This window comes from Buteo buteo, chromosome 18 (assembly GCF_964188355.1).
Source record: "Buteo buteo chromosome 18, bButBut1.hap1.1, whole genome shotgun sequence".
NCBI lineage: Eukaryota > Metazoa > Chordata > Aves > Accipitriformes > Accipitridae > Buteo > Buteo buteo.
Window position 1 is genome coordinate 27,045,088 of NC_134188.1, and position 14,559 is coordinate 27,059,646.

General features: G+C 48.9%; 1 protein-coding gene across 6 annotated transcripts in view; it reads left to right on the forward strand.

Annotated features, from left to right (window-relative positions):
• The window catches only part of WNT11 (Wnt family member 11), a 32,040-nt gene that overhangs the window by 3,019 nt on the left and 14,462 nt on the right, over positions 1 to 14,559 (forward strand). For 3 of the 6 annotated variants that reach the window (XM_075050246.1, XM_075050245.1, XM_075050248.1), the window contains exons 2-5: positions 1,443 to 1,652; positions 10,826 to 11,061; positions 11,799 to 12,076; positions 13,476 to 13,768. In XM_075050246.1, coding sequence (XP_074906347.1) covers positions 1,570 to 1,652; positions 10,826 to 11,061; positions 11,799 to 12,076; positions 13,476 to 13,768 — 890 coding nt within the window. In that variant the 5' untranslated portion in view covers positions 1,443 to 1,569. Of the gene's footprint in view, positions 1 to 795; positions 886 to 1,257; positions 1,276 to 1,308; positions 1,653 to 10,825; positions 11,062 to 11,798; positions 12,077 to 13,475; positions 13,769 to 14,559 lie in introns of those variants that run through there. The other 3 variants (XM_075050247.1, XM_075050249.1, XM_075050250.1) reach the window with 3 other exon arrangements.

A 14,559-nucleotide genomic window follows, 5' to 3' on the forward strand; every position in this document is an offset into this window, starting at 1 on the left:
TGCCTCCCTTGTAGTCAGTCGGAGTTTTGTCTCGGACTTCAAGGGAGCCGGGAACTTGCCCCTAGAGGTTATTAAAATCCTTTGTAATAACAGCACTTCTCTAGTAACCCTTTACACCAGGCGCTGGGGTTGGGATAGCCAAAAAGCAGCCTGAATGGAAAAAATATGCTGCAGATGGCAGTGAAAACACCCAGGAATATTTCTTTCCCCCCGGACCCAATTGCTCCCCAAATGGGGGGTATCGAGGCAGAAAGCTGCAGGTGGGACAAATCCAGAGCTGGGGGTCGGGTGGGATGTGCTTTTCCCAGGGTAAGGGGTTCCCTGAAGCGATGCCGAGTGCTTCAGCTCTTCCCAGTCCCATCCCAAACTTCTTTGAGGGGGTGACATGGGGGGATGCGCGGTCACAGCGTGGGGATGCCAGCGTGCCGTGCGATGGGCTGCGAGACTCCAGAAACACGGAGCCCTTCACAGCGGTACAATGTGGTGGGCAGGTTTTTCTGTTTATTTTATTATTGGCTTTCTCGTGGGGTGGGAAACCACCGCAAAGACCACAAAGAGTAGCCCAGAGCAGTGTTTGAAGTGAATAACTGAAGGGAAACCCATTTACTGCTATTAATACCACTGCTAAAATAAGCAAGTCATGCCCCGGAGACAGAGAGGACCCCTCTAAGAATTTAAGTCCTGCACCTGGTTTGTTTATTTGTTTGGGCTGAAGAAGGGAAAAACAACATCAAAAAAAAAGGGGGGGAATCCTTGAGAGCTTTTGTCTCCTCCTGGCTGTTCCCCAGAGACAGAAATGTGATTTTATGTTTACGAAGTTGCAGCCCTTTCCGTGAGCTCCAGGTGCCCGAGGACTTGGAAGAAGTGAGAGGCAGAGTTAATGAGGTGAGAAGGAAAGCAGAAGGGAAAGAGCAAAACACATTTGTTGTAACAGATCAGACTGAAACATCTGCAGGGCATGGGCACCTGCGTGAAGTCGGGAAATGCAGTTTATATAATTTGTCTTCTCTGAAGAAAAAGAGGGGGAAAAAAAAATCTGGAGAGAAGGAAGGGAGAGATGAATAGCTGAAGATTTGGGCTCGTCTAAAGATTTATCTTTCTTTTTTTTTTTTTTTTTCCTTCTTCCCAAGCAGTTACACAAACCTTTGGGGGGGGGCGAAAGTGAAGCAGCGAATGAAGTCTTGCCATGTGCAGGGTTAAATGGAAACACACAATCAGACCATAACTCAGGGTGTAATTCAAGCCATACGGTTTGTCTGTCTGTTGACTCGAAAGGTTGTATCAAGGCTTGGCGAGGGAGGGGACTGAGAGGGGATAATCCAAACTTTTTCGTGATTCATAAACCACTCCTTTGCAATTTGGATAATAGATCTCTCTCGCGCGACGACTCGCTAAACTTCAGAGTTAACTGTAGCTTGTGCTCTTTCTCTCTCTCCTTTCAGGTTGTTCATCTCCAAGGAGGAGCAACACCCAAACTGAAGGGAAATACGTTGTGCAGAAAATTAGGAAAACTCCTTTTTTTCTTTGGAGAAGCTGATTTCCTTCGGCAAGTGGGGGACGGTGGAGAAAATGAAGCCGAGTCTGCGATTTTTCTTAGCTGGTTTTCTGTCTTTGATTCTGCAGACGGGGCTTTGCTATGGGATAAAATGGATGTAAGTACCTGGCTATCTCTCTGCATTTTTAAAGTCTTTGTAGGCATTGCTGGTCTCTTACCCGTTTTTGCAACTGCTATTTGAGGCACACTGTAAAGCCGTTTAAAGAGCAGCAAGCGCTGCATTTCTCGAGGCATTCATTGATTTCAAGTGTGTGTACTAGGGGCTTGAGCTAACAATATGCCTCCATCTTCTTTCCAAAATATGCATGATTTAGGCTTGCTTTTTCTTCTCCTCATTGATACCAAAGGAAAGGCACACACTTGAACGCTCACATGAGCCACTTAATGAAGTTTCTAGCGTTAGCTCCTGCCACACTGGGAAACTCTCCCACCGGGACCGCAGGTCCTGCTGAGTAGGAGCTGAGAGCAGTAGGGACGGCAGCTAAGATAATGCCGCCAATCTCCAACCACAGGGGATGCTTGACAGATAACATGGTTTTTTTGTGGACCTTTTAACCTTTGGATTTCATGAAGGGTGTTAAAAATGAGGCGGGGGGCGGAGGGGGGAGGAGGGTGAAGAAATACCAGGGAGTGTGGTCAAGTCTGGATCGAGTTTCCTCGGAGGTAATGTCGCTGCAAACAAAGTGAAAACATCACTATCTCATTTCTTTGCTTAAGCAAGCAATCAATTAGTTGCTTACTGCAAAATAAACAAACAAGCCCCTCCAACACCCATCTGGTTTCATGTCCTTGATGAGTGATCTGTCTTTTCTACTCGGGTTTGAAGCTGTGCACAAAATAAATAAGAGGATGTGGGCTAGCCTCAAATGAGTGTCTTCCGTAAAAGAAAAGGCACAATAAGATGCAATGCCAGGAAGAGTCTGTTGTGTAGGGTATCGTGCGTCGAGGTGAGGATCTTGGGGTTAGGTGGGGAAACTAAGACAAGAGGTTCCTGGTTTGTTCCTCCTTCTGTGCTATGTCTAATTCCCATTCCACTGTCCCAGTCGTTGTCACTTGAGGCTCTCCCCATGCCGTCTTTTATAAAGGGTCTCTTAAATTTGGACACCTTCAAGTTAGATGTCTTGTTGGAGCCAGTGTTTTCACTGCCCTGCATGCAGTCATAGGCAAGAGAACGTTCCAGATGGTGATTTCACCCTCTCCAAAGAGAGACATCCAACACAAATGTCAAGAGATGTCCTCTGGAGATGCCATGGACTGCAGGGAGCTGGCTGAGACCACACATCCACCTTTTATATGCATAAAGAGAAGCAGGGTGAATCCCTCCGTAGGGTGTTTAAATGCACGTGGTCAGGCGGGAGGAATACGCACCTACTTCAGGGCATCCTTCATGTGCTGTCTCCATACTCCAAGGACCACCTTGGAAGTAGAGGAGAGTCAGGATCTGATTTGCTCTTCGCTGTTTTGGCTTTACACCTTGTAGCAGTCACCACAGCTGAATTACATAGCCCGGCTGTTTCTTCCTGCCAGCGTCCTTGAATATTTAGGCTCTCAGCTCTGCATATACCAGCACCTTGCACAGGGCAGGCATCTCCTCTCTGCAGGACATTTAGCAACATGCCCATGGGCTGGCAGAGCCCAGTGACTCATTTGCAACCTTTATTTCTATGCGGCGCAGAAATAGAGCTGTTTCGTGGCAGCCTGATTTGGCAGGGCACTTAGGTACAGACCCATAACTAAGTGGAGGGGCTCGCTTCGATGCTTGGCATCAGGGTCCCGCTTAAGCAAGGGGCTAAAACTTGAGCAAAGGGCTGGGTTCCTCCAAAGGGCAGGAGCGAGATGAGCTTCAGAGGGAACCTGATAGCGTGGTGACAAGCCGTAGACATGAAAAAAAGGCTGGAAGGCAGGGCAAGGTCCCTAATAGCTTTGTTGGCAAAAGCAGCCTTTCGGCTGGTAAGCGGTTAAGCTGCGAGGGTTGCTTTTGGGGATGGGGTGGGGGGGAGAAGCCACTCCTCCCCTTCCCAGCAGACATATCCCCCCTATCGAAAAGCGAGTGGGGAAGATGAAAGCTGGGATTAAAGCGGCATTTGAAGCATGAACTGCATCCAGACGCGCTGCCGGGGCTCCCCTCACACCTGTTGAAAACCTGGCGGAGACCTGCACTCCCTGTCCCAGGGCACTTCACGACTGGGATGCTGCCAGCTGGGATGTCACAAAATTGTGGGGTTTTTTTTTGGTTTTCATTTGCTGTTTCTCCTCCCTTCCCCACCCTTGTTTTTCTATGGAAACACAGGCCAATTTCCCTTCCCCCCCACCCCCGCTCCTCATCGCTCTCTTTATCCCCGCTGCAGCCGTGCTGCCATCCTTGCGCCTAGGGGACCATCCTTGGAAATTGCACGGGTAAATTCTTGGTGAACAGAGATCGATGCTACCAAATACCAAGTAATACCTCGGAGCTGCAATCCCAGCCCCGGACTCACGTGCTGGGTGCTGTACAACCAAACCCTGCCCCTCGCCTCTTGTGCACGGAGAGGAGGGGAAAAAAAAAAGGATGGGATGAAGAAGGAGGAAAGTGCTACAAGATGTTTTCGGTCGTGGGCTTGTCTCAGCGGTCTGCCCGCTGCGCCGTTGTTGTAGGCACGGTGCCAGAGGCGAGCTTCAAAGAGGATTTGGGAGGGGAGGGGGAAGATAAGGAGGTGAGTTTTGCCAGCCTGGGGAAGAGGGAGCGACTGATATGGAAGGCGATAGGAAATTCAATTTTGATTCAGCGCGTGATGTAATTGCAGGAGGAGGGGGAGAAGGAAAACACATTTTCCAGCCGTTTAGGACTTCCCTGTAACACAAATATCCCCTGTAAATTAGTAAGAGTGAGGAGAATCATAGAATCAGAAGGTAAAAGGGAGCTATTTGTTTTATTTTATTTGGCTTATTTTTACGAGTTCTGTGGTCCAGATCCCCAGCTGTTGTAAATCGGCAGTGTGCCCTTCCCTGCCGTGGAGGCACGCGCTGCCGAGCATCCAGCGTGGTGCGTGGACGGTCAGCATCTCTTAAACCTGCTCTTGCTGCTGGAGAAACTTCATATTTTGGCCTCTTCCATCTGAGCTCCAGGGAGTTGCTTGGGCGTAAAGTCAGGGTACGGACAGATCTTTGCAGGATGAGGGTTGTCATGGTAAAGAAGCCTTTCCATTCAATGCGTATGAGCCCCATAGTCTTATTTTTGCACGCCGCTTTTTGCAAATACTTTCCCGTCCTTAGAGCATCGCTTTGTGGTCCTCAGTGCTTGTTTTGCATCACAGCGGCTGGGGAGGTGAGGCAGCCATCGGTTTCAGTGTGAGATGTCTTAGGGCCAATGCGTGTAGGAACTCTATTGCCTTACCCACCTCCTTTTACACCCCCTTTAGCCTTCCTAGAAGGTCTTGGGTTTGGCCAAGCAGGTTGCTGAAATAACTTATTTGGGTTGAGCTGAAAAATAGATGAGCACTAGAGGGAGCTGCAGCCAGATGTGCACGCCACAGAGGTTTGCAGATGTTGGGATGTCCAGGCACAGAGCGCCTTTCGAGGCACTTCTTGCTCCTCGGGGGTTGGCATCTCCTCTGCCCAGGCACCAAGACACAGGTTGGACTGTCCCTCTGTATCGAGTGTCACCTTCAACACAAAGGTGGTTGTAAAGAAGCCAAATGCAGCAAATGTGGGTTTTTTTGCGTGGCTTGCAGGATCAGCCCATGACAGCAAGTGGTGGCATTAGGAATCCCATCAGTTTTAGGTGCAGCTTGGTCACTTTGGGAAGTCTCTGCCTGTCCCTGTTGTGGTGGCCTGGACATGCCCCGTGCCCTCTGGAGCCATCCCTAGCTGAACACCATTCCCAGCTACGAGGTCAGCTTTACTGCACAATTCCCATGGTTAAATCACAGCCCTTCAGGAGCAAAAGGTGCCTTAGCCATGCATTTTGGAGGACCCAGGACGTCCTCCAGCTCACCAACCTCGAGCAGCACCGCAGCCTTTCCGCAGCCAGCAGAAAGCAAGGGAGAAAATGGAAAGATTTTTGTGCTTCCCGGCAGCGCCTGCTTCTCTCCTTCAACCCGGGGAGGAGCAGGGGGGGGGGAAGCTGGGACATCGGGACACGGGCGCCTGCGAGGAGACCGTCTGCCTGGCAAAGGGGCTGCTAGATGAACTGCCGTGAAAGGTCTGCAGGACAGGGATGGCGGGAGGGGAGCAGGCTGGGGGCGAGGTGTGGAGGGGGGGGGACGAGGGCTTTGAAGTTTGCTCTTCGCTCCGTAGGCAGCTCGGGAAAACTTGACAAAGCTCCATGGCCTTCCTCGGCGCTCGGTGAGCCAACTCGCCGCTGGCATCAACTTCAGTCGAGCTTGGGCTGGAAGTCAATGGCCTTGTGCCCACTACTGCCAGTGCTGGATTTGGCACTGTATCTGAAAGCAGCTCTTATTTTAAGCTTTTACTTCAGGGTTGGGTTTTTTTTCCCCCACTCCTCTCCCTCTTCCTCCTCTTTATTTCATTTTTGGTTGTTTTTTTTTTTTTTTTCTTAACTATATAAATCCTGCTTCTCTGTTTGAAAAGGCTTTGCAGAACAAGTGGAAGCATTTATCAGGGGACATGGTGGCTTTCCCAGAGCTTGTGGTCCCCAGACCAGGACTGGTGCAGGGCAGGGTGGCAGGGGCATGAACCACCTCTGACTACCAGGAGCTTAGACAAGGTTACTGTAACAGCCCTGCAAGCCTTTTCCAGTTGAAAACCTAAGAAAAAGAGGCTCCTGCAGATTAAAACCCTCCAGTCTCTGTCTCTATTAAAGTTTACCGCACACTTCACTCTCCGCAGCCGTGTAATTTTGTCTAAATCTTTTTGTTTCACCCAAATCCTTGCAAGATTAAGGGGTTTAAGAATAGGCATAAAAAAGAGAGTGCCTTCGCAGAAAGCAAAGTGGTCAGTTTGGAGCAGAAGTTCATGGTTTCACCAACAGTCCCTCTGTGAGACCTTCTCGGGTCACACCACACAAGGGAGGATGGGCAGATGCCCTCCAGAGAGAGCCCACATCAAAAAGAGAGGAGATCCTTCCACCCTTTAAGGGTGTTTTAAAGGGCACCAATGCTTCACCGCTCAATTCAAAGAGTTTTTCTCCCTTTGGCTTGACCAGGAGCAGTGTCCTGCTCACAGTGGTCCTTGTAAACCAAATAATGTATGGCTTTCACTGATACCTGCTCAGATCTGAGCGTACTTCTCCCAAGCTGCTGCTCCTATGAATAGTCTTCTCATGGAGCCCAGATCTGCAGGAATGGGCCCATACCTCTCAAAGGGCCTAACACTGTAGAGCATTCATGTTTTCAAATGAATTTATTAACTGCCTGAGATAATTAAAAGAGTAAACGAAAGTCATGATCCATCCATGCATCATATTTCCTCTGTAATTACGTTTATGGTTTTCTGTCAGTATCCGTAACTTCAGTTGAAAGCCCTGCTATGCTATATATAAAACAGGACATGTTTGCTTTGGGGCCTGTTTATTTAAAGGGATGGGTCAAATATGTATATTTAAAAAAAACCAACAAACCAATCAACCACTCCCCAGTTGTCCTCAGCTTTCTGGAGAACGAAGGATGGGGCAGGAGCATCAAGGGAGGAGAGCACAACGTTAGCAGGAGGAGACAGTGAAAAGCAGCATTTATAGGGTGTCAGCAGGTAAAATCCCCATGTGCTGCTTCTCAGATGAAGGGTGTGAGTCCAAAGGAAGATGTTTATCAGGGTTTTTTTCCCAGATTGAGGACTAAAGGCTGTTCTGCTAACTATGCCCTTGAGGGCTGCTTTATTCAGGCTGGCTGCTCCTCTTTGGCTCCAGTTTTCTTCCCAGTGCTGGCGGTCAATGGAGACTGGGTGGAGGTGGGATAGAGACCCACCACCAAATCCCACCATGGACAAGACTCTTCTGGGGGAACATGATTTCCTTTCCACTGCCCCACAAAGGGACTTTGTTCTCCAGCAATGTCCTTTGCAAACGGTTGGCATCCCCCCCCTGGTGCTGCCAGAATTTGGGGATCAGGGAGGGTTGGTGCCTTTCCATGGGGAGGGTTTAAAGCGACAAGAGGTGGAGAAGACATTTCTGAATGTAGGACAGAGACTGAGCAAACCTGGGCTGTCAGGGCATGGGCTAGATGACCTAATAGGCCTCTCACATTCCTGATCTGTGATTTATAAACGCACTTTTTGGTCTCGGCAAGCAACTCCAGTAACTGTGAGTTTTCTTTTCCATCTCCATTACCCTTTACTTTTTCCTCCTGATGCTTGGAGATGTTTCCAATTATAGGTTCTCACAAGCAAAGGCATGAAGTTCAGGCCTGGGAGATGTTCAGAAAACACCTTCCTGCGTCTTGCATTTTTATTCTTGGTGGGCTCCCTGGAGCTCGGCTCATTCGACGAGAAACAGCTATTGCTGCCATTTACTGAGTTCTCCCCAATGGGGCCACAGTCCTTCCTCTCTTGACTGTCTGGCAGATATTTTTCCCTCTTCCACAAAGTGAATTTCTTTCTTGTTGCATTATAAATCTGCTTCTGTAATGGCGATCATTTCAGGCCATCTGTAATAGCATGGTCTCATTGTATCACATCCCCTTTTTTCACAACGGGGATGAGTTTCAGTCTGATTTCAGCTCTCATCCTAACTTGTAGGTGGTTATTTCTGCTGTTCCTAACTTGTCTGTAATGGTGAGATGCAGGTGCCTCAATGTAGGCTTCCAGGTCCTTCAAAGATGCCGAAGACATCTATACAGGGTTAGAAAATGTGGTGCAGGACCTAGGAGATATATGTATCTTTGTGAAGGGCCAGGGGAAACATCCCAAGGCCTCTAAAGTGTCACTTGGCACCTCTGATTAGAAAACTCAGCTGGTGCCCCGTAGTACAGTATCTCTCAGAGACCTGGATCATTCCTCGTTTGCCTGAATCTCAGGCTGTGAAGCTCTCTCATTTCATCCACCTCACCCTGCCTGCTTATTTTGCTGCTGGGACATACTGTGCTGGAGTATTTATCATTTTTACTCTATTAGTGACGAGCTGCTTTGGCCCCTTGCCTGGTTTGCATTTCAGCCCATTCCTGAGAGCTGCTGATAGGCTTTCTGGGATAAGTTTTCACAGGTTGCTGGTGCCAAGTGCTAGGGGTTGGACACATCTCACCCAGCTCTGTGCTTATGCAGTCCAGATGTCTGCGTCCAAGCTCGGTGCCTAGGTTCCCTCTATAGGCAGTGCAGAAAATGAGCACTTCTAGGGCATGAAGTTGTCCTACTGTAGATCTCAAAAGCACATCAGGCCAATTACTCCCTAGACATGGCTTTTTCTTTCCATGGGCTGAAGAAGGACCCTGAAGGACTACCACGAGGTCCACGCTGTAGGGGTTTGCAGTCAGGTGAATTCATACTGGCCAAAGACTCATGCCTCTACCTTCAAGGACATGTTATATCTGAGATACCCGAGCACCCGGAATATCACCAACAGGTTTTGTCTCCACCTGCCCAGGTCCAGCACTGGTTCACTTCTAAGGCAGGATGAGTTGCCTTCTGGAGGTGCCCCTCTCCAGACAGGGAGCGTTGCATGAGCAACAGCGTGCAAAGGACCAAGATGAACTGCAGGGCAGAATTTCTGACAATTAAATACTCCACTTTTTCCTTTCCCTTGAAATTCACTGCCCAAAACTTCTGTTCGCTGTATATTTAATGAACCTCTTTAAATACATGTATGATGTATATATTTACATAGCTAGCAGAGTGGTGGTTTCCCTTCCAAGTGTGCCACTGATTATCTAGTGCCAGAAATGCCAAACTCTAGCCGCCTGGGAATTTGTCAGTGCAGACCTGCTCAGCCCTAGAAGGATCATAGCTTTTCCCTGCTGGAAGAGCAGTTGGGGTTAGCAGTTATGCACAGCCCAAAGAGAGCTCCAACATACACAGCAGCTGGTTCAAGCCAACCTTGAGGGAGCTGGTGGAACATACATGTGTTTTTCTGACAACTGGAGATCAGAGCTAATATCCCCGATCTTGGTTAGGGCTCAATTTTAGCTCCGTTTCCATCTCATTTAACTTCTGAAGGACATGGATGTTACAGTAATAAAGTGAAATGCACCCAGAAATGTGTCTGCTAATAAGCCAAACTAACCAAGATGGCTTAGGATGAAACTGAAAGGCAATACATTTAACAAGGAGAGAAGGAAATATGTGTTAAGGCAGTTGTGTTGCCAGGATCAGATGCCAGTTACTGATGCAGCCAGCTAGAAAGTTGTTTTATGGGAATGAATAACATTTATGACTACCCTAAGCAGGTCATAAAGACACAAAGAGAGTTACACACCAGGCTTCTGCTGATCGCTGTGGGTGCTTGGGGAAGAAGAGCACAGCCCTGTACGATGCATGGCAGCATTTGCTTTTTTCTTTTTTACCTGGAAACACTGGCAATTGCGCACTACAAGAACCAATGGGGTCTTTCGGGTGTTGTTGGTTTCTTCCGTGATAACATGCGTGCTGGTGCTAGTGGATCCCTTCTCAGTTTTGACCATGGTGCTTTCTCTGCACATACCCTCATTGCTCTTGTGCGCTACATTTTTGGAGACTAGAGAAACAGATTTATCTATGTGCAACAGTGATGGAATTGGTGGAGGCCCTTGGCATTAACTCTAAGGGAAAGCATCTGTTTTGCAAACTTGGTGGCTTTTCCCTAGGCTTTGCAAGGGATTTTCTCCATAATTAATTACATGACATTTAGCATAATCCTTAGAGAGTGTGTGAGACAGATGCTGAATGCAAAACACTGATAACACCAACTTTGCTTTTTTTTTTCTGAATACCATAGTCTTGGAGGATCCAGCTTTCTGTTATCATGGAACTGATGGGTCATTTTTCACACTGTTGGGAGGTCCGTTCTCTTCATTATTCAGCAAAAAAACCTTCCCGTAAGGATTTACACATTCAGTCAACTTGGCATATGCCCCAGGAGCTTTGTCCAGGCTCCCCTAGGTGACGGAGAGAAATGGGCACTTCTAGAGGGTGTTTGTCCCCACCTACCTTAAACACCTACTTTAGATGAGATAAATCACGCTTCATAGTTGCCCATCTTTCTCACCAGCTTAAACTAAGCACCTATTTAGAGGTAGCTAAAATGAAGTCAGATGAACAGAGGCCAAAGCATTCACTGGACCGGACATAGTGGAGAAATTAATAGTGACCCAAAGATTAACTTTTTTTGTGGGTTTTAATGCCTTTTTTTGCATGTTCTTGTCTCCTCAGAGCTCTGTCCAAGACTCCTTCGGCTTTGGCCCTAAATCAAACCCAGCACTGCAAGCAGCTTGAAGGCTTGGTGGTTTCCCAGGTGCAGCTGTGCCGCAGCAACCTGGAGCTAATGCAGACCATCATCCAGGCGGCACGGGAAGTGATAAAGACCTGCCGTAAAACTTTCTCAGACATGCGGTGGAACTGCTCTTCCATTGAGCTGGCTCCTAACTACCTGCTGGACTTAGAGAGAGGTAAACAGCACTGCTGGCTCAGCCGGGGACATGAGTGAGTAGAGTCAGCCAGCGTGTGTGTAGGGGTGCTGGGACTGGGGACGGTCTTGCTACTGGGGGGGCGTGGGGGGACTACATAGCCTAGTTGTTGTGTTCTCTGAGACCGTGTTCATCGTTATGGTGCCAGGCATGGCCAGGAGCTCTCAAGTCCAAGACCTGGTCTCTCACAGCTCTTACACATCTCATTAGGAGTCACGGTGCACTTGCTCGCAGCCGTGGAGCTGCTGTTCTGGGCACGCAGACTTGTCAAGCAGCACATGCTATGCGCGAAGCTGCACGGACAGCTTTCATGGCTCAGAGCATCCTTGCATGCTCGTGCTGCAGCTCTGTGCCCCCCCCCCACCGCTTCCCCACCTCCATGCACGCCAGCTCCATGACCTGCCAGCAAGCAGCATCCGACACAGGGGCAAAAGAAGGCAGGAGAATCCAGGGGGGGGCTTCTTCACGTGCTCCAAGAGCAGATCACACCACGATGGACAAGTTGCTTAAGTCCACGTGCCTCCTTGCCCTGCTGGGATGTTGTCTCGTGTTGAAAAGCTCGCTTAGGAGACGTGCTCCGAGCTGGTGATGCCATGGGAGGTCTCAGCTGCAGTGAGTTGGTGTGCTTGCTGCTCTCTGGGGCACAGATTGCGTGGGTCTCTTTTGGGGGAATGTTTGGCTGTCCCAGGAGGCTGAGCTGGAGTTCTTGTCTCTTCCAGGCACAAGGGAGTCAGCATTTGTGTATGCCCTTTCTGCTGCTGCCATCAGCCACACCATTGCCAGAGCCTGCACCACCGGGGACCTCCCTGGCTGTTCCTGTGGTCCCATCCCAGGTGAGACACCTGGACCTGGGTATCGATGGGGAGGATGTGCAGACAACCTCAACTATGGTCTTATCATGGGGTCCAAATTTTCAGATGCTCCCATGAAGATGAAAAAATCAGGATCACAAGCCAATAAACTGATGCATCTGCACAACAGTGAAGTAGGGAGACAGGTAACAAATCCACGAGAGTTATTGTAATTGTACAATCATCTGTAGTGGTCGGTCGCTCTGTGAGGTTCAGTGTCTATCAGCTAGCAAAAGGAGCAGGTTTCTCCCGGATTGCTCTGAACTCCTTTGGCCTGCTGAAGGCTGTGGCTATATACCGCCCGCTGGGACTCAGGAGGTCCTGAATGCTATTATCAGCCCCATATAACCGCGGGTGGGATGCCTCATTGCCACCCTTTCTACAGCCAAGGATGCTTACCCCAGGAGGTGTGGTGGGGATGGGTCCCCTCGTGCTCTGCCAAGGGCGTTGCACAGGCGAAGCGCTGTGTAAGCGTGGAGGATTATCATCTGCCAGATGCGTCCAGCAGCAGCTGCCTCCCAGCCATCCCTGCAGCCAGGAGGGCTGATTTTTCCTTTTCAAACTGCTTCGCTAGTGATTATTCCCGTATCTGGCAGAAGGCGCTCGTAACAGCTTGCATCCAGCGGAGGGATAATGCTTACCATGTGCAGTGCTTGGTGCGCACCGAGGTGCAAATCTCTCCTGCAGCCCTCCATGCAGCTGGAGGAATGGGTGGGGGGCTGCAAAGCTGACCCCTGCACCCATCTCTGGAGCTGCAGCAGTTCCCGAAGCTGGTCCAGGGCTGCCTGTGCTTGGGAGCAGATAAAACTTGGAGCGTGTTGAGCTCATTGGCAGCTTACTGCGTAGCTACAGGCTGGACTCACCTTTGCAGAGCACAACCATGCCAAACTTGCCTCCCCGGGTGTTTTTCTCTACCGTTCCCACTCTATCTGTTTTTTTATTATTATTATTTTTGTAATGTCCTGAGGTTTTGTTTTAATTGCAATGGGCAAATTTTTGTTTGGGACATAGTGTTGCCATGGCTGGTGCATTCACCCCTTCCTGCCAGCGTCCTGCCATGTCCCACAGAAATAAGACTGGTGCAGTACTAAAGTAAAAGGCTCTTTTGGCCCCACGGCCAGCAGAAAGGCAGGGCAAGGGTGCCCTGAATTCATCAGAGCCTTGACATCTCTGTTACCCAAAGCTGCTGGAGGCAGAAATGGATGTTAATTATTTATGGATTGGTTTGATTTTCAGGTCCTTAGGAATCTAGAGGGTGGAAATGCAGGCCTATGTAGATATCTGATCAAAATTCAAAATACTCTTCTGTCTCCTGGCTGCAAAGGTGCCTTGGTGAAAGTAGTCCCGGGCTGATAGCGATCACCAAGGAGCAGTGGGATCTCATTCCCTTTGCACAGTAGCTACTCTAGAGTGACTGTGCAGAAATCAGAGCAGCAGTCCTTTTCTATAGCAGTCCCAGCCAAGAAAGTGCCTTGTTTAGCAAGCTTGTGGGATGTTTGGAGGTCAGAGAAGGGCATTTCCTAACTCCTGCATTCCTTTTTGCAGGTCTTGAAAGCCTCTCTTGAAATGAAATGTAAGTGCCATGGAGTTTCTGGGTCATGCTCTATCAAGACCTGTTGGAAAGGCCTTCAAGAGCTGCGAGACATTGCACTGGACCTCAAAAACAAGTATTTATCAGCCACCAAGGTTGTTCACCGGCCCATGGGCACACGCAAATACCTCGTGCCAAAGGATATTGATATCAGGCCGGTTAAAGAGACAGAGCTGATTTACCTGCAGAGCTCGCCCGATTTCTGCATGAAGAACGAAAAAGTGGGGTCGCACGGGACCCAGGACAGGTGAGGGTTTCTGCAGCGGGAGCTGACTGCACTCTGAGCCCCAAAGAGGGAAGGGGAATGCATGAATAAGAGGCAAATAACTGGGGAGGTAGCACATACATGCAGGTAAAGGACATCTCTAACATACGGTACCATCTACAGATGCCTAAGGCTATCAGTGGTGGCTGTGGCCAAGACAGGGCTGCAGACACTTTTTGCGTTATTGAGCAGGCACAAGATATCTTTTGAAATCCCCCAGGCAGCTCACCTCTGCAGTAACTTGTAATGATCAAGCAGCTGCTTATGTGTTGAGTGTTTCTAAGTCATTTCTTGCAATCGCTGCAGATGTGATGAGTTGTTACTCTACTGTAAGGCTCCTCTAAGTAGGCAAGAGTTAACCCAATTAGGATCAGTGCTCCTAGGCAGCCTTAAAAGAGCCCTGAAAACTACAAAGGTGAATTTTTAAGATTTTTCTTCCATTGCGTTTTAAAAGTCCAGGTGCGTTTGTATTGCTTATGTCTCTGCAGAGCAATTTCTTCATCTCATTAATATTAGTGATTTAAGGTCATCATACCCGGCCTCCACTGGGCACAGTGCTGTCCCCTTTCACAGGCAGCAGACATGCCTGTGTCTTCCCATCATCCGTTTAATTCCCTCCAATACAAACCAATTCCACATTTCAGCAGTCTGAGCATCTCTAGGTGGGCAGCAGACCCTTCGACAGCCAAATAATTGTGTATTTATTTCCAAAATTTTGCAGAATTTCCAGATTTTTTGTTAGGTGGCTGTGATGGCTGGATTTCAAGCTGTCT